This window comes from Rhinolophus sinicus, chromosome 1 (genome assembly GCF_057876585.1).
Source record: "Rhinolophus sinicus isolate RSI-liver-muscle chromosome 1, RSI-T2T, whole genome shotgun sequence".
Lineage (NCBI taxonomy): Eukaryota > Metazoa > Chordata > Mammalia > Chiroptera > Rhinolophidae > Rhinolophus > Rhinolophus sinicus.
In genome coordinates, this window is record NC_142501.1 from 22,959,702 (window position 1) to 22,987,555 (window position 27,854).

The 27,854-nt window shown below is 33.7% G+C and overlaps 1 protein-coding gene across 3 annotated transcripts in view; it reads right to left on the reverse strand.

Annotated features, from left to right (window-relative positions):
- Window positions 1–1,125: 1,125 nt before the first annotated feature.
- The window catches only part of NEDD1 (NEDD1 gamma-tubulin ring complex targeting factor), a 43,746-nt gene continuing 17,017 nt past the window's right edge, over window positions 1,126–27,854 (reverse strand). For 2 of the 3 annotated variants that reach the window (XM_019732198.3, XM_019732199.3), the window contains exons 6-15: window positions 19,628–19,857; window positions 18,052–18,253; window positions 17,467–17,662; window positions 14,709–14,837; window positions 12,354–12,401; window positions 11,289–11,491; window positions 10,209–10,362; window positions 9,109–9,265; window positions 3,255–3,321; window positions 1,126–2,810 (exon numbers count right to left, since the gene is read on the reverse strand). In XM_019732198.3, the coding sequence (XP_019587757.2) occupies window positions 2,706–2,810; window positions 3,255–3,321; window positions 9,109–9,265; window positions 10,209–10,362; window positions 11,289–11,491; window positions 12,354–12,401; window positions 14,709–14,837; window positions 17,467–17,662; window positions 18,052–18,253; window positions 19,628–19,857 (1,491 nt within the window). In that variant the 3' untranslated portion in view covers window positions 1,126–2,705. The remainder of the gene's footprint in view (window positions 2,811–3,254; window positions 3,322–9,108; window positions 9,266–10,208; window positions 10,363–11,288; window positions 11,492–12,353; window positions 12,402–14,708; window positions 14,838–17,466; window positions 17,663–18,051; window positions 18,254–19,627; window positions 19,858–27,854) is intronic. The other variant, XM_088797390.1, reaches the window with a different exon arrangement.

Here is a 27,854-nt window from a genome sequence, read left to right on the forward strand (position 1 = left end):
GTTGTACAAAAGACTCAATTTGATAACAAGGAAAATTGACAATTGCATTTAATGTAATTATTGATATTGCTGTTTAAGTCTACCATCTTACTGGTTATTTTCTATTTTTCCTACCTATTCTCTGTTCCCCTTTTTTTCCTTCCTACTTTTGGGTTTTTTTGTTTTTTTTTATGGTTACATAAAAAATATCATCTTTGTTGGTTTATCAGTTTTACCTGTTTTTATTTTTTGTGGTTGCTTTAGGGTTTACATTATACATTCTTGTCACAGACTATTTTCAGGTAATGTATTACTTCATGGTATAGGAACCTTAGAGCAATCAATATACTTTCATTTCCCTCCTCCCATCCTTGATATTGTTGTCAGGTATTTCACTTTACATATGTTAACCACAAAATACCTTGTTATCATTTTGGCTTTAAACAGTCAATTATCCTTTAAAAATGATTTAAAGTAAGAAAAAAAAGTCTTACATTTGTTTACGTATGTCCCATTTTTGTGTTCTTCATTACTTTGCATAGAAAGAAATTTCTATCTGGTACCATTTTCTTTCTGACTAAAGACATTCTTTAACATTTCCAATAGGCAAGTCGGCTTGTAATGAATTCTTCCACTCGTCATAGGTCTCAAAAAGTTTTCATTTCATTTTCATTTTTGAAAGGTATTTTTGCTTGGTATAGAATTCTGAGTTATTTTCTTTTGGTACTTGAAAGTTATTGCTCCACTGCCTCTGACATTCTCATCTTTGTTCCTCCGTGTCGTTTGACTTCAGCTGTTTTAATAATTTTCCTTTGTCAGTGGTCTTAAAAAATTTGATTATAATGTGCTTTGGTGTAATTTTCTTATTTCTTGTGCTTGAACTTCATTGAGTTTCTTTGGTCTCACTTGTCTTCCTGTCTCAGGGATCGGCATGGCCCTATGCTGCATGATGTCCAATATTTGAAAACTGCTTCACATATTTTCTCTTTTAAAAATTGTCAGATGTTTAAAACCAATCTCTATTATTCCATCGGGGTCAGAGGCAAAAGTTCAATTCCAGGTTTCCCATTTTAACCATATGGAAATTTTATTTTTTGTATTTATTAGCTTTTAAATGCCATGATAAAAATGTTTCAACTACATATATAAAGTTACTAAAATTGTTTTATTTATCCCACCTCTTTTAATATACATTAAGTACATGTATAGAAAAAGGTAATAGGAAAATATTAATGGATTTAAATACAAAATGTAGGCAAAACACACTTTTATGTCTTCTAAACCTGCCTGATAATTATATATAAGAAAACTTGTTACAAGTCATAATGCTTTCATAACCTGCTAGGAAAACGTTCACACAGTACCTCTTAGGCTTCAATACAAATGTATTCTCAGAATCACACTGGGAAAAAGTAGTATCTGTTTTTATTCCTTGAAGTAATTATTAGTATGTTTACACTTATTAAAAATATCCTCAAAAATTTCCACTGCTTTGGAAAACCATACAGTTAGTAAGCTAGCTCAATTTCCTTTTTATTTCAGTAAAATATTTTCATCTCAAAAGTCAAAATTGGGCAGGGGTACTATACATCAGGTACATAATTTAAATCTTTGGGACAAGAGACTACAGAAGGTAAACAAGCCAGTAACCCACCTAATCTTATACCACAAAAACTGTAGATGACAGCAGGTAAATGTACACATCCATCTATTGTCAAAGAGGTATAAATTCTTTTGACAATTAACCTTTATAAATTTTATGGTAAAGTCAATAATATAAAAAATTACACACAGCACACAAAGAATTAGAGAAAGTTAATGATATAAACCACACACACACAAAAAATAAAAATCCACACTTCTCATGTGGGAGAAAAAAATGGCAATAATATAGTAATATTTAGTTTCTACTACGAAATTTTCACTGATAAGTTGAATCATTTTGGTTGAAACTTTATAGTATAATTTTGCTTGTTATTAATTTGTGTGATAATCAGCAGATACGCAGCTCTAGTTGAATCTTACAAATCCTTAAAAATTTTCATAGGTAAAGTGAAGTTAGCTAAAAAAAAAAATACCAACCAGAAGGACAGATTTGTCAGAAGTACAATACAGTAACATAAATGCAATAGATATAATGTAATCTGTGCAACTGAAAATTCCAAAAATTGTCTTATCAAATATACAACTAATAAATAACAGCCACACTTGACTTTATCAAGTTAAAATAATTACTAACCAACCTTGTATTTTATTAGTCAATTGCTTAGAAGCACCAATTGCCATTTTTAAATTTCTCCATAAAAATAGAATGCATATCAAACGGTTTAATCCAGAAATATCCAAACATATTTGAAAAGCAACTGTCAATCAAAAATACATCAGTAAAAAAAGGTGATTTTAAAATATCCATAACCTATTTTTTTGCACAATTTTCTTTTCTTATGAAAAAGGGCACTTAGTGTTTAGCTAAAGCTTTCAGAAAAATAAAGATCCTATTGACTTTCCTATTAGGCAGATGATACATTGTACAGCTTTTAATATAAAAATATAAATATTTTTGACAGTCAGAGAAGATGAAATACTGGTTGGTATAAAATCCCATTACCCTTTTACTTGAAAATTTTTTTTTTCCCCAGAGGCCATGAAAAAAATAATGATTCCATGTAGTTCTGTGTTGCCAGAAACTTCCTAAATTAAAAAACATTAAGGTATTCACTGAAATTTCAAAAGTGGGCCCGGAGTCTTTTGTTTTCTTCTCTTAGTCTTTCAATTTCAGCCACTAAACCTTCATTCACTGAGTATCTTTCCAGCAGAGAGTGCATTTCATTCTAGAAAAGAAAAAAATGTTTTTTAAATTATTGGCATTTCACATTTATTTGGCAACTTGTTTTACATACTTTCATTTATCATTTCTCTCATGTTCAATTAACTAGCTAAACGATATTTCTTGTACTTAACCACCCTTGCTACTTTGTTAATATAAATGAAAGATCACTAGTAAAATTTACATATTTGAAAGGCTTATTTACACATTTGGGAAGATTTTTACTTACTTATTGCAAAGAAAAAAAAACGTAAAAAAGTAGCCTTAATATCATAGGTTAAAAAGTAGGGTGACTAGTTAAAAACTATTTTAATTATAAAATTTCTAAAACTCCCCATTTATTTATCATAACAACTAGATATGACTAAGTAAAATATGTATCGCCCTTTACTGGATTTTGTAGAGCCACAATTCTACACTCATTTAAAATAAAATTTGCCATACATACCAACTGCATATGAAACTGTTTAATCATCTCCACTTGCAAATTCACAATGTCCCTATGACATGCTTCTCTAGGAAAGAACATAAAATACTTATTAGAATTGTAAGTTTTATCAATTCTAGATCATTCAAGAAACTAAGCTCTTCTCATTTTTCAAATTACTGGATGTTAACAACTATTATTACATTAAAAATACCAATGCACCTAGCATTTATTTACCATGTGCTCTGCACTGCTTCTTGTACTTTAAAGAACTCAATCTTCACAACTAGGTATAATTATTACCTCCATTTTACCAATGAAGTAACTGAGCCACAGTGCAGTTATAACTTATCCAAAGTCACACAACCAGTAAATGGTGAAGCTAGAAGATAAACCCAAACTGTCTACCTCCATTCCACTACACTACATTCCTTAATGTAGCAATTATCAATAAGGAAAGACACAGTTTTATATTATAGTGAAATACAGATAATTCACTAGGTTATAATGTTTTAACTATTATCAATATTTTAGCTATTAAAAATACTTTCAGTGGAATGGAAAGGGGTTATTTGGGTGGTCACAATATATCTTACTCAATAAAATGCAATTAATTCATGCTTACAAAAGAATACATGAAAATTATGCAGTATAATAATAAAAGAAACACTTATCACCCATTAAGCAACTTAAAAGTTAGAACATTACCAGAAATCATAGAAACCTCCTGTGTGCTCCTCTCTATTCCATCACTTAATTCTTGCGAGAAGCCCAAGACATTATTCTGCTTAATTTTGTTTAAGCAAATACATGCTTAAAAAAATACATTTATATAATATAGAATATGTACTCAATACGTTTTTGTTTCGCTTGCTTTTGAGCATTACAAAAAAGAGTACCATATCCTATGTAGTCTTGAGTATTGTACATTTAGAAAATAATCCAATACCGCGGTTCATGATTCATGTTCAATATATCTGTAATTCACTGATTTGTACTGGTATATTCTCTTGTCAGTTGACATTCGGATTGTTTTTATTATTAATTACAATGGTGTTACAAACAATCATGTATATATCTCCCAAACTACACGTGCCAATTTCTGTAGATGACCTATCCAAGAGTACGTATGCTGAGTGACAGGGTATCGTCCATATGTACTTTTCCAGTTTCACAATGTAATACAAATTGTTTTCTGAAGTGGTGGTATCAATGGACATGCTCATCGTAAGTAAAACAGAGTTCCTTTCGCTAACATGTACACCAAGACTTGGTGTAGTCAGACTTTACTTACAGTCTTTTCCCATCCAATGGGTGTGAAATGGTATCACATTCCATTTTTACTTCTCTAATTACAGGACTGAGCATCTTTCTTAGATTCATATATGATTTCTCTTCTGTGAAATGCTGATCTATATCTTTTAACCATTTTTCTATTGAATGTCTTTTTTTCTTATTAATAAGAGTTCTTTACATAATCTGATCCTCTGTTGGGTATATGAGTATTGCAGATATTTTTTTGTCGTTTCACTTTGTTAATGATGTCTCATCATGAGTTCTTATTAATAACTCAAATTTACTAACCTAATACTGTAAATTTACCAAGCTCTTTTTATCGATAGTATATCCTCTCATTTCTTAATAACTTCCTTACCCTGAAGTCATAAATAAATTCCCTTACAATGCCTAAAATTTGCTCTTTAAACTTTTATTCGATATGGAACTGATTTTTTTTAACAGCATGGAATCCATACTTATTTTTTACATGCATAACCACGTCACAACACAATTTATTAATTATTCCACATTTTGCATACAGATCTGCCATGTTTCCTCTGTCATATATCACATTTCCATATATGCATAGGTTTCTTTCTGGCCTATTTGATTCCTTTAGCCAAGCTGTCGCCCTGTGCTAATGCTACACTAGTTTAATTACAGCTTAGTAATTAAGCTTATCTATCTGACAAATAAGTCCCCTTTAACCTCATTCTTCTCTAGAGTATCTTGGTTATTTCTGGATCTCATCCTCTTTCATGTACATTTTGGAATTATCCCATCATCTCCTTCTAAAGCACCCCGTTTTCATTTGATTGGAATTGTATTCAATATATGGACCCACCTAGAATAACTGACATCTTCATAATATCTTTCCATTTAGTTAAGTGTTAATACTTTCTAGCAAATTTTAAAAAATGTTTTTCTATAAAGAGCTCTACTATTTTTGGTTAGATTTATTCTTAACTACCTTATTTTTTCTGTTGCAACTATAAGGGTATGTAAAAAAATTTTCTCTTCTGCCTTCAGTTTTGACAAAAGCTGTATTAAAAACGAACTGAAGGAATCAGAGAACCATGAAGATAACCAGGATTTCTTCTCTTGCAAAGGAGTCTACAAGGTAAGCCCACATTTCCCTCTGCTTTTCCCTCTGGGAAATATGCTGATTCTACCTTGTGGGGAAAAGAGGCTGAGCTGAAAGCAGTGGCCTGGAGCTTGAGGACAGTCTCATTGTGGGGTGTGGGAGGAAGAGTGTGGGACTGCCAGAGCAGCCAAGGCTGCAAGGTCCAAGATCCTGGAAAGGGGTGCCTGCAGAAAAGCAAAACTGAAACTGTGCAATTTGCCGTTGGAGACACCTGTTGATTCCCAAGCAATGTTTACACTGGGTTAGATGATGGGAACGCAAACAAAAAGTAGCAGCTCCCAAGAGCAGCAAGAATTTTGGAAGCCTTGTGATGCCGGGAAAGAAAGGTTAAAAGGCCTGTGAATACTACAAATATTCACCTAACATCCTCAAAGGCACAGACTAAACACTAAGAATAAAGGCAAACCAGAAATAAACTAGCCCTAAGAAAACCTGAAACCCCGCAAGTGCAGGATCAGTGATCTGCCTGCCAGAAGAAACTTAAATCTTCTTGAAAGACAACAGAAATAGACCCACCAATTTCCACTTAGGATGTAATCTCTCCAACCCTGATAAATGAGAACAAGCCAGATAACCTAAAACTACACATTTTAAAAATTCAACCAGAGCTGAGTGTGTAAAGAAACCTAAAAGAACTAAAATCCAGAATATGATGATTCCCGCCTAGAAGAGACCTATGATTGTTTTCATCCTCAACAGAGCAGCAGTGGGGGAGAAAGCTGCCACTGACAGTGTAAGGAGAACTAGCTGAATTTTTCATAGATTTGTAAAGGACAAGTGAAGACCGGCACAACAGATTAGAATCCCAGGGAGTCCCAGCCACAAAATAAGCCTGCAGTCACTCACCGACTTTTTGCCACAGGCCTTTGCTGAGTGCTTATGTAAAAAAATTAGGGGCAGAGCAGGAGGGCTAAGAGAGACACCCCTCCCCCGCAAGGAACACAAAGCCTGGTGAAGACTTGGGGCAGGGAGAACCGAGAGTAGCCTCTCTGAAGCACTACAGGCCTTGTAGAGAAGGCGGCCACACTCCACAGCTGAAGGAGAGCTGCTGAAAGGGAACCCCTCACACCCTTCTTTGTCCCCCCACTGTGAGGTGTAGCTGTGCAAGACCTACTGTGCAGAGCAAGTAAATGTACAGAAACACTCTGAGCCTCTCTGGGTCCTCACTGAGTCCCAAGCGGAGGCAGCTTATGGTGATGGAGAGGCAGGAGAGCTGAGAGAGGGCCCTACTCACCCCCACTCCCTGGTACAGGCACACAAGGCATGCTGAAAGCGGAAGGCAGGACAGTGATATCTCTAGGTGTGCCCCAGCAGAAAGACGGCTCCCTTTCCATGTTTCCAACATTGCTTTGTTCACATATTATAGTTAGCTGTATCTAGACAATTCTGCTATTTTGCCATACATATGCATTCCTGAAAAACCTCACATTCTTTAAAACTGTGTACTGAAAATAAGAGCCAAATTTTTAAAATGTGATTAACGCTGTATTAGAATAATACTCAGCCTTAAAAAAGAAGGAAACTTTGCAATATCCGACAACATGCATGAACCTGAATGACATAATGCTAAGTGAAATAAGCTGGTCACAGAAGGACAAATCTGCATGATTCCACTGATAAGAGACATCTAAAATAGTTAACCTCATGGAAATAAACAACAGAATTGTGGTTGTCAGGGGCTGGGGAGAAGGGGAAAAAGGGAGTTGCTAGCTGATGAGCATAAAATTTCAGTCATGCAAAAAAGTTCAAGAGACCTGATCCTACAACATGTGCCTGTACTGCACATTTAAAAATCTACTAAGAGGGTAGAGCTCACGTTAAGCGTTCTTAACACAATAAAACTAAAAAAGAAAACGACAGAAAGAAGAACGAGACTTAGGGAAAAAGGATTAGAACAGACCACTCAAAACATACATAACTTTATAAAGAGAACACTAATAAAAACAATTAAATCCTAATAAAAATACTAGCATAGTTTAAATATTGAATAATAAGACTTGTCCTTAAAAAAGTGATTTCTACTTGATAAAAGGGGGAAAGAAGACAGAAGAAACAATTGAGCTGTCAAGCATAGAGGCAACAATAAAATGCCCCAAATGGGGGAATCGTCACATAATAAGTACTTCCTAACACAGAGCACATAACCAAACCAGGTTAGAAGGAAGGGCATAGGAAGAGAAGGACACCGACAGGTGGTTTGCTGCCTTCAGCAGGGTTTAGGACTTTGTTTTGGTTGCTGTTACATGAACCAACAGAATTTGTTCACCATGTTGTCATCACTGCCCTATTTACCAATCATGAATTAATTCATATTAAAGAAAGACACATCATAGCAGGACACACTGTACCTATCCCAATTAAACTATATGGCCTTTGTGGGCGGACCATTTTTATATCCTTAGCATCTGGTACATACACCACACACACTGTAAATTCCAAAATGATGAGTTTTCTTTAAAAATGTGTATGTTAACATTTAAAACCATTTTTAACATTAAAAAGAAATATGCACCAACAAAAACTGCATATCTTCTCCAACATTCTTGCTCATGATAACCAAATTTGAACTAGAATACTAAGTTAACTATAGGTCAGAAAGAAAAATATAAAGATTCTAATAATTGATAATAGTTTCCAAAACATACTGAGATGATAGGTAAAAGAACCAAATTTAAGTATATTTTACTATAATATAAGACCGGGTCTGATATATGATATGATATGATATGATAAGATATATAATATGATATGATATAATATAATACTGGGTCTTATATTAATTTTTGCTCCAAAAGACACATTACAGCTGATTGTCCGGCTAGGTCTTATTTTTGGGGAAATACAGTAAGTAACTATAGGTCAGGGAAAAAAAACCCATAAAAGATTCTAATAATTGATAATAGCTTCCAAAATCTATAGAAATTATAGGTAAAAGGAGGCAGCATTATAGAACACATTCTTACCATGTTCAAAATTCAAAAGATGAGGAGACAAGGATAGATCCATGCAAGAATTTTTTTTTGAAATAAAGTATTACATTCTAATTCATCTATTTGAAAATATTCAGAACTCCTTTAAAAAATATTTTTCTGTATTATGTTATTGCACCTAGTATAGTTAGCAGGTGATCTATAAATACTATATGTATGTAAGAATCCCATTTGAGCTTACCGGAATCCATCCACATTTTAATAAAAAAATACCCACAATGGCAGCCTGCTCTAGACTGCCCTATCAAGTTATCTAATAACTACCATAGGAAAATGTGCCTTTTCCTGGCTGATATTCAATAAATTCAGCATATCAAGATCAACAAACCTCATTATGTTTGCTATGGTTTTATGGACACCAAAACATAGGGAAAAGTAGTAACCACCAATGTTATTTATAGTTCTGGTTTTACACCTAATAAAAGCAGTTAAGGTCCAGATAGAGAAATTTCTTAGTCACTACCTAAAGTCATCCAATGTTTCCTGTATCATGTTTTGAATAAAACGAATTTGAATGGATGTCAATGGTGCATTTGGTCGATTATTTCCAATGGTATCAGCTATTTTTTCTGATAGTGAACTGGCAACTCCAGCAGTGACAGAGGATGCTAACTTCGGATCTAAAATAAAAAAAGAGAAAATATTAATAGTCAACTTGGACTAAGAGACATCAAACATTTCCAAATAAGATTTGGCATGAGAAAACTTGAAAAACTGGTAAAGAACAGTGTTCCTGTGACATTTAGAAAAATTCACTGGTTGGAATATAAATCTTAGAAACTTTCTATGACATTATTTCTGTGTGTGTGTGTGTATATGTGTGTGTATACATATACATATATATCTCCAACTGTCTAACGTAATAATATATGACAGAGGGATTAATCTTGAAGAATCTCTGAACCATTTCCTCTTATAAAAGATGAATGTGACAAGCTGCACCACAAACTCGATAAACCAAGACCATTAAAAACAAACAGAAGGAATATAGGAGTAAAGTAGTGCTACAGGCAAAGCCCTAGAGTTTACGCTAATGCAATTTATTCACAGAAGCCTTAAGGTAAAATATAGATATCTATATAACAGAGTTGCTTCTACAGAGTTGTTTTATATAGATAACTCTTATAACTGAACCTAATATCCCTTTAAATGTGACTCAGTTTTCAGGGTCTGTTGTATGAACTCTACAAATAAGGCTTTAATATGGGAGGGGAGAGACAATTTTAGGTAGTTAATGACCTATTTTCAAAGGTCCTACAGATAGGAATATCCTACAGTATATTCCTATCTGTACCATATTAGATCAAGATATTTACATAGTAGATTGAAAAACGAAATTCACACCAAGAGTGTCAAATAAATGTGGTTAACTTAACCACTCATATACATTTTATTGTCTTTTAGTAAGAGTCACACTAGAGCAATATCATAAACTTTAAACTTAATTATTTTTAATTTTTACTCTATGATTACTCCATTAATTATCCTTTCAAGTTAAATACTTACATTAATTATCCTTTCAACTTAACACTTTCAAACATTAGGGAAGTTTCATGTACTTACTTGAAGTTGAGGACCCATTGATTGTAGGTTCATATAGTAACTGGGCTTCATTTTCTTTCTCTGGCTTTTCAAATTTCTCAGGGCTTCTTGTTTGGTTAGATGATGGAGAGGTATTTAGACTTCCAGTTTCAGCACCGGAGATCAACTTTGCAAACTTCACATTTAAAATAAACAATTAATATATAAATTCTGGTTTTACCCATGTCATCTACATAATTTGCACCTACTTTTCGGTTTTTATCCAGTAGGTAGGGTCAGATAAAGGAAGAATAGAAAGGGATATAAAAAGAGAAAAAAAATTGCTAGAACTAGTGGTAAAATAAATTAAGTGTACTAATCAAAAACAATCTCAATGATAATGTGATGAGAAAAACCTCATTTACTAGCTATTGAATATCATTTAAAATGAAAATCACAGGGAAAAAAAAAAAAAAAATTTCCCCAGCCTCTCAAGTGATACCTAGTCAGAAATATTTGAAAACTAAGTCAAAAGAAATTTCTGTACTTCTTGAATGGTTTCTTTCCATATCATTCTAAAAAATAAATGAAAATAAAGAGATATAATGCACAACAAATTCAGTGTTCCTGGTAATATTTGACCATTTTAAACACTTACATAATAAATGAACTTCTATATTGAATACTATATTACAGAGGAACGTAATGCTAATGAATTACATTCTCAGCACTATCAATTAGCAAATTGCTCTAAGACTTGGGGTAAATGACTTGACCACCAACGTGGTGCTTTCTGCTGCAACGGAAATACATTCCAAAAAAAACTCAGGTATAAAATATTATTACACAGTTACATTAAGTTTCTTGTCTTAGGAAAAAGAAATAGTATAAGTTTATATTGCCATTACCTTCAACATATCTAGAGACAGATTTCAAAAGTATCCTTTAGATTTTAAAATATGACATCCAGATTTAAGAGTATTTTTTCACCTGGTAAGTGCCCAGCACTGTCAATAATTAGGACACATTAATAACAGCTGCCTGCTTTCTTGTGATGAAGCTCATCATGCTTGCTAGTGATAAACACACACAGTGAGTTCAGTATTATTTTCAGGCAGATACCTGTTTGAAGGAGTCTTTAGGTTCCTGTTTTCCAAGATACGTTTTCTTAGATTCAGCTGTCAGATCGTGATTTTCATTTTCTTCTTTCCCTGGAGATCCCATAAAGACATTGAGAGGACTGGAATGCAATACTGAAGTGCCAGAAGCTCCTGGATGTTTTCTTGGAGGAAACACTGAGTTCAGGTGTGTTAAAAAGTCAAGGCCTGAAAAGGAGGAGGAAAAAAAAAAAAACTGCATTTGCATAAGACTTTCCCCAATCTTGGATATTTAACAAAAACACTTAACACAATAGATAGGTTAATACATGAGAAAGATATGGGATCTGGATTCAGAAGCAGGTTCCTTTGCCAGCTCTAGCCCTTATCTGATGTTTGTTCTTGGGTAAAAATCGTAACATTCTGTGACTGCTTCCTGATCTGTAAATGTGAATATTTATTTCCCTGAGTGGTTAGGCTACAGAGGTATTATACGTGAAAATACTTTGAAAACTGACAATGAGGGTTTTAGTCAGTATTAGTTTCTGATAACTGAAGACTGTTAATTTGGTATCCACCTATGGTATGTACCTTGGCAGGTAGCCTCCACTGCGGCTCCTAATAATCCTGCCTCCAGGCCCTTTGAATGTGGGTTGGACCTAGCAACTTGCTACTAACAAGTGGTGGGATGTCACTTCTAAGATTTGATGACAAACACACTGTGGCTTCCATCCTGGGGTCCACTCTCACTCTCTTGCTCACCAGCTCCGAGGCAAGGCAGTTGCCATGTTGTCAGCTGCCCTGCGGAGAGGCCACAGGGGAAGGAACTGACTTTTGTCTTTGGCCAACAGCCACATGAATGAGCTTGGAAGCAGATCGTGACCCAGGTCAGCCTCGAGGTGCCTGCCGCCCTTGATCACCCTGATTAAAGCACCAAGAGACCTAAAGCCATGCTCAGATTCGTATCCCACAATTATGAGATAATGTGTTCTTTTAAGATTCAAAATTTTGGGGTAATTTGTTACACAGCAATAGATACCACAATACTACTTAAACAATTTTCATAAAACTACTTCTCAATAGGTCTTACCATCTCCTTTGGCTACGGACTCATCACCTCCCTTGTTAACTGCAGCCTCTATAAGAAAATTAGAAAATCAAACTTAAAAGATAGTGAAAAAGGCACCACAGCAACTTAAGCTTCTTATTCATTACCCCAAGGAGTTCAGAGGCTAATAATTATAAGAAGAAAAATCTGAGTAAAGTTAAAGGTAGTACTAACATAAACTTCCCTTTTTGTTCTTTTAGCTTCATGCATAGCAGCAAATATGAAAAGATAATTCTACGATAGAGTCATTTAATGAGACACCAAAGTGTATTAGAAAAAGCACTGTAGTAAGCTCCAAAGCTCTCTAACCCAGTTCTGCCTACACTACTTAATACCTTTGTGATGTCGAACAGAACTTTAATACAATTAAGCTTCAGTTTCTGCAACTATATAAGAGGGATAATGCCCTGACGATCTCTTAAGATTGTTCTAAGAATTAAATGAAATAATGTAAGCATATTTTGCAAGCAATACAATGCTATAAAAAACAAAGGTTTATTAATATCTATTTCAATGGTAGAGTATTTCAATACTGCAGTATTCATTTCTCAATTAACCCAAAAGTGCTTAATTCCATTTTAACAGATTAATAGAAAAATGGTCCAAAGTCATAAAAAAATTCACCAGTAATTTAAATGGCCAATAAATTATTATACAAGATGATCATATTAGGATTATCATCCATCCATCCAATCACCTATCTGTCTATGCATGTGTGCATATATGCCTAGCAATTACACAACACACACATACTTTTGGAAGCTGTTAGTTTTGCCCGAGCAAAAGTAGTATTCTTATGTAAAAGATGAAGAAATTGAAGTACAAACAGATTAAGCCTTTTACCAGTAGAGCTGCATCCTTGAGATTAAAACACGAATCTCTTGATAATGAAACCAGTACTATATTTAGTATCCATGTTTTCTTCTTATTAATAATGTAAAACTAATAAATGAAGGGCATATGGCTCATATTCTAATCATATTTTAAAAATAGCTAAAGTAATTAAAGAGGAATTTCGATCCTTTCTTCATTTCTCTTAAAAATCATTAAAGAGGACTTAATTTATAACTCGAAACCCTCCATAACCCCCCTTCCTACATTCTTTAATTCAAAAGTTAACTCCATGGGTTCTTTTAAACCCAAACTCTCCAACTGGGCACTAACTTCAGAAACCTTTCTCAACACCAGCCCGAGTCACTTTTCCCTCCTTCGCCCACGTCCTTCCTCACATTACTCTTTATGTAGTCTGACCCCTCTTTTTCCTGAAAGAAAGGAACCCTTCCCTCTTTTATTAGGTGGAAGAAAAGGGAATTTGACCTGGATGTTGAAGTAGTCATTTTAAGGCTGGGGTAACACAGAAGACACCCAATAATTCTGTACTAATAAATTGTATTTATTCTTTTTGACTATGAAATTCATTGTAAAAACTTGGAATATACACAATTTTAAAATAAAAAATTAAATTTTGTACGATTATGAGCAGATATAAAACAATTTAAACATCTTGCTCCTGTTGATATTTAGATTTGCTCCAGTTTTTCACTATTATATATAAACAGTAAACATGCAAATCTTTGTGGGTTTCTCTGAATATTTCCATAGGTAAACTTATAGAAATGGAATTAACAGGCCAAAAAGTGTGAATATTTAAGCCTGCTAAATTACCCTCTAGAAATTTACCCATATTATTGATAATACTGCTATTAGCAGTGGAAGTATCCTGTTAAGAGAAACAGAATGAACATCAGCACCAAAGAAACCCAGCCAAACAATGTGCCTAGTTTATATAAAGTGAACAACAACGATAAATAATGTTTGCATTTATCAAGCTGGCAAACTTTCTTGCTTTTTGTTTTCTTTTTAATGGCAATGTCTACTAGCAATGGGGAGTGTGTGTGCGTGTGTGTGTATATGATAGTTTCATACATAGTGTAATAGATGAGGCAATCTACCACCTGGCCATTTGTCTCCATGAAAACATTTAATACCAATTAAATACTAATAAACACAGAAATAATTTTTTTTTAAGTTAGGAAGATATATTTTGCCTATCAAAATATCCACAATTTTATGATGATTTATTTAGAAGTAGGTACAAGTAAAAGATTGCCTGTGGAGGCAAAACTTCCTTTCAGAAATTTCTGTGGAAATTAAAATGCTAACTTGAGAGCTTTTTGCACAGGTCCCAAGTGAAAATTACCAGCATATACTTTAGAATGATAACATTTGATAATATTAGGGGAAAGGAAAAGAGTTAAACTGAAACTATTACCCACATCTTTCAGTCAGAATGACCACCAGCAAGAGAACATGACTCTCTGATCCGAACAGACTTACCATCTCTGATAGGTGAGAACATGTCACCTAAGCTACTTTTTCCAGTATCATCAAAGATGGAGAAATCCTGATTTTGTCCACTGTCTGTTTCCTTGGGCGAAATATCTGTGTTGATGCTTCGAGGCAAACCTTATAGAAATTAGATACAAAAATAAGTATTATTACATCTACATAAATTTATCATCAGAAGCTAGGTTCTACAAATTAATGCATTACCCATACTATTGGTAATACAACAACTGTGAGCACCAGGAAAAAAAGAATTTAACAATAGCTCAGTTAATCATCCTTTTCATGGAATAAAGGCACCCCCCCTCCCAATCAAGTAACTTATTTTGCATACAGTACTACCTTATTTTTTCATACAGCACCACCTTATTTCAGCCATTGTGATTGGGATTTTTCTAAAACAATTTTTATATACTTTGCTTCCCTCTTAAACAAAGTATACTCAACACAACTTACTTTTGTTACTGCCTCACTCAGATTATCCACAAATTATTTTTTAAAAAGTCTGTAAGGCATATATGGCACAATGCCTAACAGATAGCAGGATTCAAGTTATGTTAGTTCTTTCTCCAATTTGCAGTGAATGAATTTTTCCCCCTCTTCTGTCTTTTTCTTCACTAACAGTGGGAGCTTAACATCGCTCTCAGCATTATCAACATCCAATGACTTCACTAACCTCACAATATGAGTAGTTTACTAAGATGAAGAAATCCAGAATACCAGACTCATAAAGAATATTATAGAATAGATAACAATAAAGAGGCATGCAGTAATTTATTTTTTACTCCTGAAATGGCTTTCTACTGGTAATCAGCACTAGCAACAAGTCTGCAGAGGTTTTTTTTCAATAACTAAATCAGGACACCTTCAGTAGAAGCAACATGAACTGTTTTCAAACTTTGATTTACTTTACAAACGGGCCTAAAATAATAATAATAGTAACGATAATGATAGTAATAACAATATTATTAGTCACACCTTAATATACTGAGTGCCCGCCATGTGCCAGGCACTTTTGATGTATTTTCTCTGATTTTCGCTATAACCCAGAAGTTAAATATTATCTATGGAAGAGAACAGTGAGACTCAGAGTGGTTAAGAAAATTCCCCAAAGTCATCCTGGCAGGAAGTGACAGACCTGAGACTTAAGCCTAATTAGATACTCTCAATGTTTCAGAGGGAAAAAAACTGTACGTGTGTGTGTGTGTGTGTGTGTGAAAATAAGGAAGCAAATGTGGCAAAATTTATAAAATGGTGAATCTGCTAGATACTAAAGCTCACGTGTTCTTCGAACTACTATTGAAACTTTCCTATGTTTCAATTATTTCAAAATAAAATTAATAAACAAAAATTTCTAACTATAGATGCAGAGTAAACATTCATTTTACCAGAAACGTTACTAATCAGCCAAGAGTTGTTAGTCAGTGACCCTGCAGACCCAAGTCTTTCATTTCCTAATTAATGCTGTCAACATTAAACATGAGCCTCCTTATTAAAAACTAAGTGAATAAGAGTAAGACCTTAGAAAATTTATGACAAATGAGAGAAACTTTATTTCACTTAATTTTTTAAATTATGTATAAAATTAATAAAATAATTTTTGAACATAATGGCAAATTTCATATAGATAATTCTACATCTTGGCAAACATTACTTGAAGCTATATTTCAAAAAGAATTTCTTCTTTTAAACAGAAAGCAACAGTATTTATTTCCAGGAGTTTTTAAATAAGGATCTAAATATTTTTCTATATACTACGTAACGATTTTTTTAAGTAAGAATAATGTAGATAGTCACAGAAAATTTATAGTGAATATACTTATTACTTAAAAATAACTATTCCACACTATCAAGGTTAACTAACAAAGTTTTGCTTATACATGGAAATAGTAAACTCAGATTGAGAAGGCACCAACAAATATTTTTGTCCAAGTCAAGTACTTACTCCTAAAAAAATTAAAGAAGACATGGATACATCCACTTCCAATGAGAATATTTTAGAAACATACTGGCATCTATACACCATGTAGATAAAAATATCTGTTCCAAGTTGACAGTTTAGTATAACTTCTTAAAATAAAAACCAGAAGGTTTTCAGGAATTTAGGGAATACCATCTTTACTGTGAGCAACGAATATATTCTACAGTAAGTATGGGGAAATTTATCAGAATACTACACCTTCACAAAGTCTAAATAAATTCTTCAAGAAATGCTTCATCAATATGATTATCAGAGTAGAACAAAAAATTTAATTACAACATTTCCATTTGTTTGTATTTAACAAACTACTAATACCTGCTTAACATGTGCCAGGCACTATTTAACACCTAAATATATTAATTTCATCACTTGACTTACTTTCCATTCTGAAATATGAAACAAAAGGAGCCATTAATAGCTTTTCTTAAAAAACAAACAAAAAATAAAACCTCAAAGATCAAATCATGACTCCATCAAAGTTTCATTCTCTACTGATTAATCTGAAGACACAATGGAAAGTCATCCAGTCTAGTGATATTAGAATAAATTTCTTAATTGACATTATCCTGTTTTTAAGCTAATATTTTATAACAGAAGTTCAGCTAAATAGAATAAGCAACGTGTCTTTCATTAATATTTTTTTAAATGTATAGCTGAAGTTAAAATTTTTACTTCTTTAATGATATCTACTAATAAGTTTACCTAAATAATTATCTATATTTGGGTGGGGTGGGGTCACTCCAAACACTATATATAAGCAACATTTACCTGCTTTGTCTTGAGCAGCAACTGTTCCTTTCCCCACAACTGTTGTCATGGGCTGTGGTAGAACTGTGGCAATGGAAGTGGTGGTTGCTTCTCTAACAATTCCAGAATTCTGAACTCCTCCACTAGCAGCGCTCACATTGACAGTTCGTTTGTTCACAGCTGAGGGCTTATTTGAACAGCCTTTATTTAAACTTGACTGAAATGTAATGGAATATTTAAAGGCTCAGGTTTCTAATGCTCCATACTGTTATTAATATTTTATAAATTCCTTGTTAGATTAAAAATATATATATTTTCCCTTACAAAGCCTAAATTTGCTGGTGGATCTGACAGTTTCCCTCTGAACCGAAAAGGTCTTTTAAAATATTTTTGAAAAGAGGGAAATATGAACATTAGGTGTAAAATTTTAAAAAATAAAGTTTTAAAACCAAGTATCAAATGGCTTTGTACTGAAATTATTTTAAATGCTTTCATCTAAAAATAATTATGAATCAAAACTACACTGTGTTTAATTGACAACTTAATATTTCCATGAGCTAGATTTTAGTTAGTCAAAAAATGCAGACAAGAAAGAAAATATCTTACCTTAGAAAGACTAGTGGAGTACTGAAATGCTATACACTGCACAGATGTTTTGTGAGCACTGATGGTTTTAACTGGTGATTTCAACATCCTTAAATCATACTGATATATTTTCCCACGGGAAGATCCAATAGCCAAAGTGGCTCCATCAGGCATGAAATCTACTGCAGTTAGAGGAGTGTCAGCCACTAAAGTTTTCACTAGCCTTTGGAAAGGAGAACAAAGTATATGTAGATATATGAGTGTATCCAGGTATATAAGCTTATATGACATATAAATAACTGTATACCAAAACCAAACTTACTTAGAATTGGGCAAATAACATACACATCCCAAATACGTGTTTACAGCAGAAATTTAGAATTAGAAACATTTCTAATACAACGGCATAAAAAGGAACTGCTGAACACTCCATCCTATTTTTCTATTTTCTTCTAATAGGTACATTCTACATCTTCTAGAAGCAGTACCTATTTCTTTGAGTAATTATTCCTTTGGCAGTGAATGTGACAGAATTCCTGGGTGTTATTCCACAAACAAGGACTCTAGCCTAAAGGTTAAGCAGGCTCTCAGTATCCACTTTCCATTAATTGACCTGCGAAAGCCTCAAGAGGACTATGACCTTTCACAAGGGAGCAGCTGCTGTTTTGTTCTTAGTTGTGCATCTCTTGACCAAAAAGCTAACAGAATCCATGTGGCTTGATCCTCAGGAAGCTAAAATAGAAATATGGAGACTGATCTGCTGAAGCTGAGCTCTTAGCTGGAGTGTCTGATGTAAGAGAGGAATGGCTTACTAACTCAGGTCTCTCAGTAAATAGTTCAAAAAAAAAGTAAAAAGAAAAAAGAATGTGAAGTAACAATAAACTCTTAACAAGGGCTGATAGTAGGTCCTTCCCTAGGAGTAACATTACCATTTTCTTCTACATTGATCTTTAGAATTGTTAGGTATCTTGAATACATCTGTAGCATTCTTGCTGCTTTCTTTTTAAAGGTAACCAAGTATCCCTATAACTCTAAGAAGGACAAGAAAGGACAATGGACCCAGACACTTAGATTATCCTTTAGCTCTAGATCAGTGGATCTCAACGGGGGGCAATTAGGATGTCACAGCTGGAGAAGTGCTACTGGCACCAAGCGGGTAGAGGCCAGGGAAGCTGCTGAATATCCTACAAAGCCCAGGACAGCCCCCCACAATCAAGAATTATCCAGCCAAAAATGTTTAGTTTAGAAACCCTGCTTTAGATAAAGATTTAATTTCAAAGCAAATTAATCATATTGCTTTAAAACTATACATATTTAGTTGTATTCTGAAAAAAGAATATGCATGCATGCTAAAATAAAGATGTGAAATCAACATGCTATCCCTCAAAATTCACGATCCAGAAGTACTCTAAAGAACACCACGCCTCATCTATCTTTTTCTGCATGGGAAGAAAAAGAAAAAAAATCGGTCTTACTAGATATCAAGTACAGAAATTTTAGAGCTCCTGAACATTAATTAGAGGTCTGTACAAATCACAAATACATATGCTAATGAGATAATCACTACTAAATTAAGAAATGAGCATGTCACACTTACTTCTTACTTGAAGTGTCATAAAGAATGATTCTTTTATCCAAGCCTATGGTTACAAATAACAGTTCATTGACAGGAGAAAAACAGATGCCTGAAGCTGGAGCTTTATGTGTACTGTCAAAGTTATGGTATGGACTCTGACTATTCACATCCCAGAGAGTTACTATTCCGTTATCCGAAACACTGCCCAGTAGTGATTTCTTAAATAAGGAGTACTTCAAGTGCCGAACAGGCTATAAAAATAAGAATAAATTTTATGTAGTTGCAAGTATTCATAAAAACATTTTATATAAACAATATAAATAGTGCCCAACCACCAAGCATAATACTCACATAGGATTTAGGACTTCTCTGGTTTATAAGTAGCAGATTTCAATTTTAACAATCATAAAATCATTTAGTGGGCTATATAAGATGACTCTAGACATACCAATATTCTAGTAATTGAATATTTACCATGATTTTGTTATCTTGGAGTACAGCTATCGCAATCTCCTCTTTTTTTCAGAGGAAAAATACAGTACATTGAGATTAACCACATTAATTCATCAAGGTTAAAACATCCACCATAAATAAAAGGCTATGTCACAGCCAAATCACAAATAAGTACAACGAAATACTGGCAGAGAATAAGCAATATTTGTATTCTATATATATTTCAGATATTTGGATATATTTGTTTGAATCTGAGCATCTGATGCACTGGCAATTCAACACCTGAAGCGTATTAAAAAAGAACTAAACCACAAAGGAGAAATTATCAATACTCTAGACTGGGGATGAATATATCCATTTCTTTCAAAAGCATCAGCCTGAGGTCAATGCTCGCTTTTCTCTAAAGCACTGGAGACATTCTCTCTTTCTAGCTTCTGGTCTAGCTGAACCAGAATAAACAAAAATCCTGTTTGAGTAAAAAAGTTGTGAGTTAAAACTGGTTGAATTTTATCGACTTTTACTAAAATATTGCTTTCAAACTTGTATTCATAATGCCATTTATTGTGCTAAGAATTAAGTACTTTATATTTAAGCACATGGTTCCCTAAGAAGGAAGAGCAATATATGGAAATTAAGTAGAATCTACAGAAGTGGGAAACTGACTGTAAGACGCCTTCAAACAGTTAAGTTACAGTCTTGAGTCAAGCAACGAATCAGGTTCTAGTAGGCGGGTATTAACTTTATATTTGGTCCCAGATAAAGCTGTCACAGAACAAAGTCACATCTGAGGTTTTTTGTTTGTTTGCTTTATCTAATTTAATCTTTCATATTTCAAAAGGATTTAAAAACACTGGCTTTTAGGTATTAAAAATTCATATTCTGCTTACGTCTAAGATGTTTCAAAATAATATGTATTAGCCCTCAACAACAAAAAATATTTAGAGATGGCATCGCTAGTAAATTATACCAAATATTCAAAGATTTAATACCTATCCTTCTCAAATTCTTCCAAAAAATTGAAGAGGCAATACTTCCTAATTCATTCTATGAGGCCAACATTGTCCTGTTACCAAAACCGGGCAAGGATAACACAAAAAAAGGAAACTACAGACTAGTATCTCTGACGAATATATGCAGCAATACATTAAAAAGATAATACATCAGGATCAAGTGGGGTTCATCCCAGGGGCACAAGGATGGTTCAACATACGGAAATCGATCAATGTGATACACCATAAACAAAACAAAGGATAAAAATCAAATGATCATATCAATAGATGCAGCGAAAGCATTTGAAAAGCTATAACATCCATTTATGATTAAAACACTCAAAAAAATGGATATAGAAGGAAAGTACATCAACATAATAAAGGCCATATGTGATAATCCCTCAGCTAATCCATTCAATGGAGAAAAACTGCAAGCTTTTCCTCTAAATCAGGAACAAAACAAGGATGCCCCCTCTCACCACTGTTATACAACATAAGACAGCCAGAGCAATCAAGAACAACAAAGAAATAAAATGCATCCAAATTGGGAGCGAAGAAGTCAAATTGTCATTTTTTGCCGACAATGATTCTTTACATAGAAAACCCTAACGACTCCATCAAAAAACTGATAGAAACAATAAGCAAATACAGTAAAGTTGCAGGATACAAAATCAATGTACAAAAATCCACTGTGTTCCTAATGTACTAAAAACGAAATTTCAGAAAAATGAAAAAACAAAAACAATTCCTTTTGCACCTGCAACAAAAAGAATAAAATACATAAGAATAAACTTTAAAAAGGATGTGAAGGACCTATACACTAAAAACTACAACACATTATTAAAAGAAATTAAAGACACAAAGAAATGGAAAGCAATTCCGTGTTCATGGATTAGAAGAATCAACATAGTTAAAATGGCCATATTACCCAATGCAGTATACAGTTTTAATGCAATCCCCCATCAAAATCCCAATGGCATTTTTTTTATAGAAATAGAACAAAAAATCATCAGATATGTATGGAACAACAAAAGACACCAAATAGCCAAAGCAATCCTGAGAAAAAAGAACAAAGCTGGAGGGTATCATTACTTCAAACTATACTACAAAGCAATACACAAAACACCAGGGTACTGGCAGAAAAACAGACACACAGACCAATGAAAAAAATTGAGCCCAGAAATAAACCTATGTGCATGTGGGCAAATAATTTTCAACCAATGAGCCAAAAACATACAATGGAAAAAAAGAAAGCCTCTTCAATAAATGGTGCTGGGAAAATTGGACATCCACATGCAAAAGAATAAAACTAGACTATCTGTCACCATACACAAATGTTAATTCAAAATGGATTAAAGACTTAAATATAAGAACTGAAGCAATAAAATACATAGAAGAAAACCTAAATACTAAATTTATGGACTTTGGTCTTAAGAGAGGATTTTATGAATTTGACCTCAAAGGCAAGGGAAGTAAAAGCAAAAATAAATGGGACTATATCAAACTAAAAAGCTTCTGCACAGCAAAAGAAACCATGAATAAAATAGAGGCAACCAAACAAATGGGAGAAGATATTTGGAAACAACACCTCCGATAAAGGACTAATATCCAAAATATCTAAAGAACTCATTCAACTCAACAACAACAAGAAAAACCAAACAATCCAATTTAAAAAATGGGCAGAAGACCTGAACAGACACTTCTCCCAAGAAGACATACAAACAGCTAACAGATGTATGAAAAGATGCTCAACTTCGCTATCTATGAGGGACATGCAAATCAAAACTACAATGAGATACCACCTCATACCTTATACTTTGTTCTCATACCTGTTAGAATGGCTGTTATCAACAAGACAATAATCACAGGTTTTGGAGAGGGTGTAGAGAAAAGGGACCCTCGTACCCTGCTGATGGGAATGTAAACTGGTACAGCCCCTATGGAAAACAGTATGGAGGTTCCTCAAAAAATTAAGACGAGAATTATCATATGACCCAGCAATCCCTCCTCTGGGTATCTACCCCCAAAATTTGAAAATATTTATTCATAAAGATATATGTACCGGTCCTATGTTCATTGCAGCATTACTCACGGTGGCCAAGACATGGAAACAACCGAAGTGTCCTTTGGTGGATGATTGTATAAAGATGTGGTACATACATACAATGGAATACTACTCAGCCACAAGAAAAGATGAAATACTGCCATTTGCAACAACACGGATGGATCTTGAGAATATCATGCTAAGTGAAGAAAATCAGACAGAAAAAGTCAAGAGCCATTGATTTCACTCCTCATGCGGGATATAAAAGTGAAAGCAACAAATGAACAAGACAACAAACTAACAAAAACTTAGAGACACAGACAACAGTTACCAAAGGGAAAGGAGGACTGGGGGGAAGGCAGACAAAGGTAAAAGGGGTCAAATATATGGTGACAGGAGATTTTGCTTTGGGTGGTGAACATACAATGCAATATACAGATGATGAATTGTACATATGAAATCTATATAATTTTATCAACCAATGTCACTCTGATAAATTTAATAAAATTAAAAAAAAATTTAGGAATAACACAAAACAAATTCTAAGGAAACAAAAGGAGTACTTGTTACCAGACACATAGGTTAAGACAATTACTATGGCCATCCATTAAATTTGGCTTCTTATTTTTATATGGCTAAAGTACAAAGAGAAAGTGTTGGTATATATTTCCCATCTTTGTTGAAGGACAGTATATCAACTGGAATAGATAAATCTTTCCTCTAGTCGACACTCAAGAAAAAATAAACTAGATGGACCATAAGATAACTATATAAAAGACACAGAGCTCCTTAATGAATTATGTTTACAGAGTCATATATCAACAAGGCAAATTCCCAATTTTTTAAAGATTTCTGCAGCATTGTAAGAGTTTACACAGTTATGGTCCTTCATATAACGTAAATTCAAATTAAATGCAAAACACACAGCTAACACCATAAAATCATATATCTCATAGGTTCTCAAAGTTCATGAAGTTCTATCTCTTAGCCACAGCCAGAATTTGCTACATCCTTAAAACATGGTCATCCAGAATCTACTTGAATATAGCAGGAAACAGGGAGCTTACGACTTTTATATAGTAAAACTTGATAAATAGTTAAAAATCCACTTCTTGATTAAGTCAAAACCTAAATTTGATACATTGTTTCAAAATCTGTGAACTTACTGGCAATCCATTAAAAACAAACAAACAAAAAAAAGATGAAAGATAACCACCATAAATCTTCCTCTCAGATAAACCTGGATTCAAGTGGAGGCTCCACTAAACTCCATGTCACTTGGGTAAATTACTTAAACTCCAAGCCTCAGTGTTTTCACCTACAAAACAGAAAATACTTGTTTGCCTGTCCAGATTATTTTGAGGATTAAACAGAATTTCTGCACAGACCCAGGTACATAGTATCGATCGCTACTATCCTCACAGGTTCATGACCCCCATACTCATTGCTGTTTATATGCCCATTCAATCATCTTTTACCCATATTTTTAAAAAGATCCTTAGGTAGTCACACTGATTCTTTTAAATGCCTCCCCTTTATCTCCTTGAAAACAGATATTCATTTCTGAACTTTCTATCTACTAAATCATCATTTCTTTAGAACATCACTAACAGAATATTCAGTGATCCTGGATAAACAAAGTATTGATCTACGGAAATTCTATTTAAAATAAGTATTAATTTATTTTACTATCAGCAGCACTTATTAAGTCCCTATATTTTCCACATTCAAGCTATTTCTAAGAGAAAAAAAAGATCGCCAAGAAGCTTACTAAAAATCCCAGCATTATAAGCAGCAATGCTATTTTTTCTTAATTATTATTATGTAAAAATGTGTGTGCTTCTGAAGGAGAGAGGTTGTTTCTAAATATAAAATACGTATCACTCACTATCACATCAGGGGTTGGCAAACTTTTTCTTAAAAGAACAGATAGTAAATATTTTACACTGCTGTACTGCAAAAGCAGTGATAAGCAATACATAAATAAGCATGGCTGTCTTTCAAAAAAACTTTATTTACAAAAATAACAGCTAACCCATGGGTCATAGTTTGCTCCTCCCTGCAGTATTTGGAAGACTGAAAAAAAAAAAAGAAAGAAATATCCATAATCCCACCACCTAGAGAAAAACTGGTTAACACTTTGGGGGATATTGTTTTAATTATTTTTGTATGTGTATGTATGTTTGTGTGTATTCAATAAAGTATCAACAGAAAATTTGAGATCATACTATATTAGTATAAAGTTAGCAATATCATTTTTTTCTATTACATGACTTTAATAGCTGAATAATCTATGAATGTATATCAATTTATCTAAATAATCTAATGTTTAGGTTATTTCCAATTTTCAAGTACCCTACCATCATTTTTAAAAACTGCTAATTTATGAAAGAATTTGTATTTCATTGTTATTCATGCTCTAAAGGTTCTGGGTTGAAAACTGCTATGTGACCATATGTCTTTCTTGTTTTTTTCAATTGCCCATTAATCTATTTTGCTTTTTTTCTACTGGTCTATTAAGATTTTTTAAGTACTAACTTGCAATTGATCTCAATAAGGATATTAATGCTCTCATAGGTATAAATATTTTCCCCATTTCAACTTTTTTATTTTTTTCAAGTATTGTTTTTTTGTCAAATTTTAAATTTTTATGTACATAAATTTATCAAACTTGTTCTCAATGACTTACGACTTTGTTCTTATACTTAGAAAAACCTTCCCTTTGCAGAGATAATTCACATTCATATTTTCTTATAGCTTCAGTCTCTTATATATATATATATGTATATATATGTACACACATATATATGTATATATATACATACACTATATATGCATGTACATACACACACACACACACACACACACACACAGTATCCCTTCAACTCCATCCCTTCTTTCTTCTTGATTCTCAGTGTCTTATTTCAAGCACTAATCAACTGTCACCTGAGCTACTGCCTACTTCCATTATCAAAGGCTTACCATCCATCCTTCACACTATTACAGCATGAATCTCTTCAAAACTGGAAATCTGAACATATCTCTGCATTGCTTAAAATCTTTTTAATTGGAGGACTCTGCAAAGACCGTGGTCATGGTGATCACAGAGTTTTTTAATCTCTCTGAATTCCCCCTTTTGAGTATGTGTGTGTATTTATGTGTGCAGAAAAGACTTAAGCTGGCCTGAGACTGACTAACCTTAGCAAATCCTGCTTTCAAGATTTGCCCTTGTCTGACGTCTGGGAACCTGGATTTTGGGAGGGTTCCCACTACTCTAATAGATAAGATCATTTCATTATGTCTAATCTATTTGTGCAAATATATGGTTCATGACTGAACCACAGCTCAACACCTGCTTTCCTTCTGGAAATTTGAAATTTTAGTACATGCTAGGCGAGGGTGCTTAGGTAAGCAGCCTCCAATAAAAACCCTCAGCAATAAGTCTCTAATGAGCTTCCCTGGTAGATAACTTTTCACACATGCTGTCACAATTTGATGCTGGAGAAAACAAGTACATCTTATCCACTGAGAGAAGACTCGTTTGGAAGCTTGTGCCTGGTTTCCTCAGGACTTTACCCCATGTGTCTTTTCCTCTTTGCTCATTTTGCTTTGTACCCTTTCATTGTAATAAATCATGCTGAGTCCTATGAGTCCTCCTAGTGAATCATCAAACCTGGTCTTGGGGATCCCCAGCACAGTAAGTATAAGTGTATGAATGTGAGTGTATGTGTATTTTACAGATAACAAACCAAACAGCAAAACTAAAATTCCATAAACAACATTTGCAACACAAAGGGACAATCGGGTATCTCCATGAGCCCCAAAATACACACTAGTAAGTCACACAATCAAGAGCCACAAATCCTTCATAGTATTTAGTGCTTGTGAAGGAAGAAGCAGAGGAAAATACAGGGAGTCTAAGACAGATCTGAAAACAGGAAAAGCCCCAAACAGCCAATGGGTGTTCACAGGAAAGCACAGTGGCCAATTAGACAACAGCTGAAACCAGGAATATCCAATGCATTAGTGGGTCTGTACGAAACGTCTGTAGAAAAGTCTGAAAGGCTAGCGCAGTTTAGCCCCCATGAACTCCCAAAACTGACCAGCCAAGGTGCCCCCCTCCCAAGTCAGAGCACAACACTAAGGAGACACTACTAGGAGTGGAAGCAAAGCTGAATAGGACGGAGTCAACAGAGCCGAAGGAAAGCAAAAGTTCACATACAAGCAGAGGAGTGGAACAGAGCCAAACAACCTCAGAAAATAAGTTGCCATTAAAAACAAGAGAAAAAAACCCCTGAAAATAAGGAGCTCTGTAAGTTAGAAAAAATACCCTGAATCCCATCTCTGTCTAGACATTCAGGGAAACTAACTTCACAGATAAATCCCACACAAAGTTATCGTGAGAACAAGAAGACATTCACAAAAGATGACCAAAAAGACAATAAAATGATATAAGACATTAAAAAACAACACTAATCAGAATTAGGAAACTCAGAAATGAGATGTTAGAACTTGGAAAAGAATTAGAAATTTTTAAAATGTCTTCAAAAATGAAGGCTAATTTAAAAGAAACACAAGAATGAATAAACACAACAGACAATTATCTTAAAAACAGGTAAAAAGGAAAGAACTTTTAAAAATCAAAAATAAGGAAAAAGTTAAAAATTATTTGAAAGTAATAAATTACTAAAGATAAGAAGCTAAAAAAAAGAGGAAAAAACAAAAATAAGAAAAAGAAGAAATACTAAAAACTATAATTCAA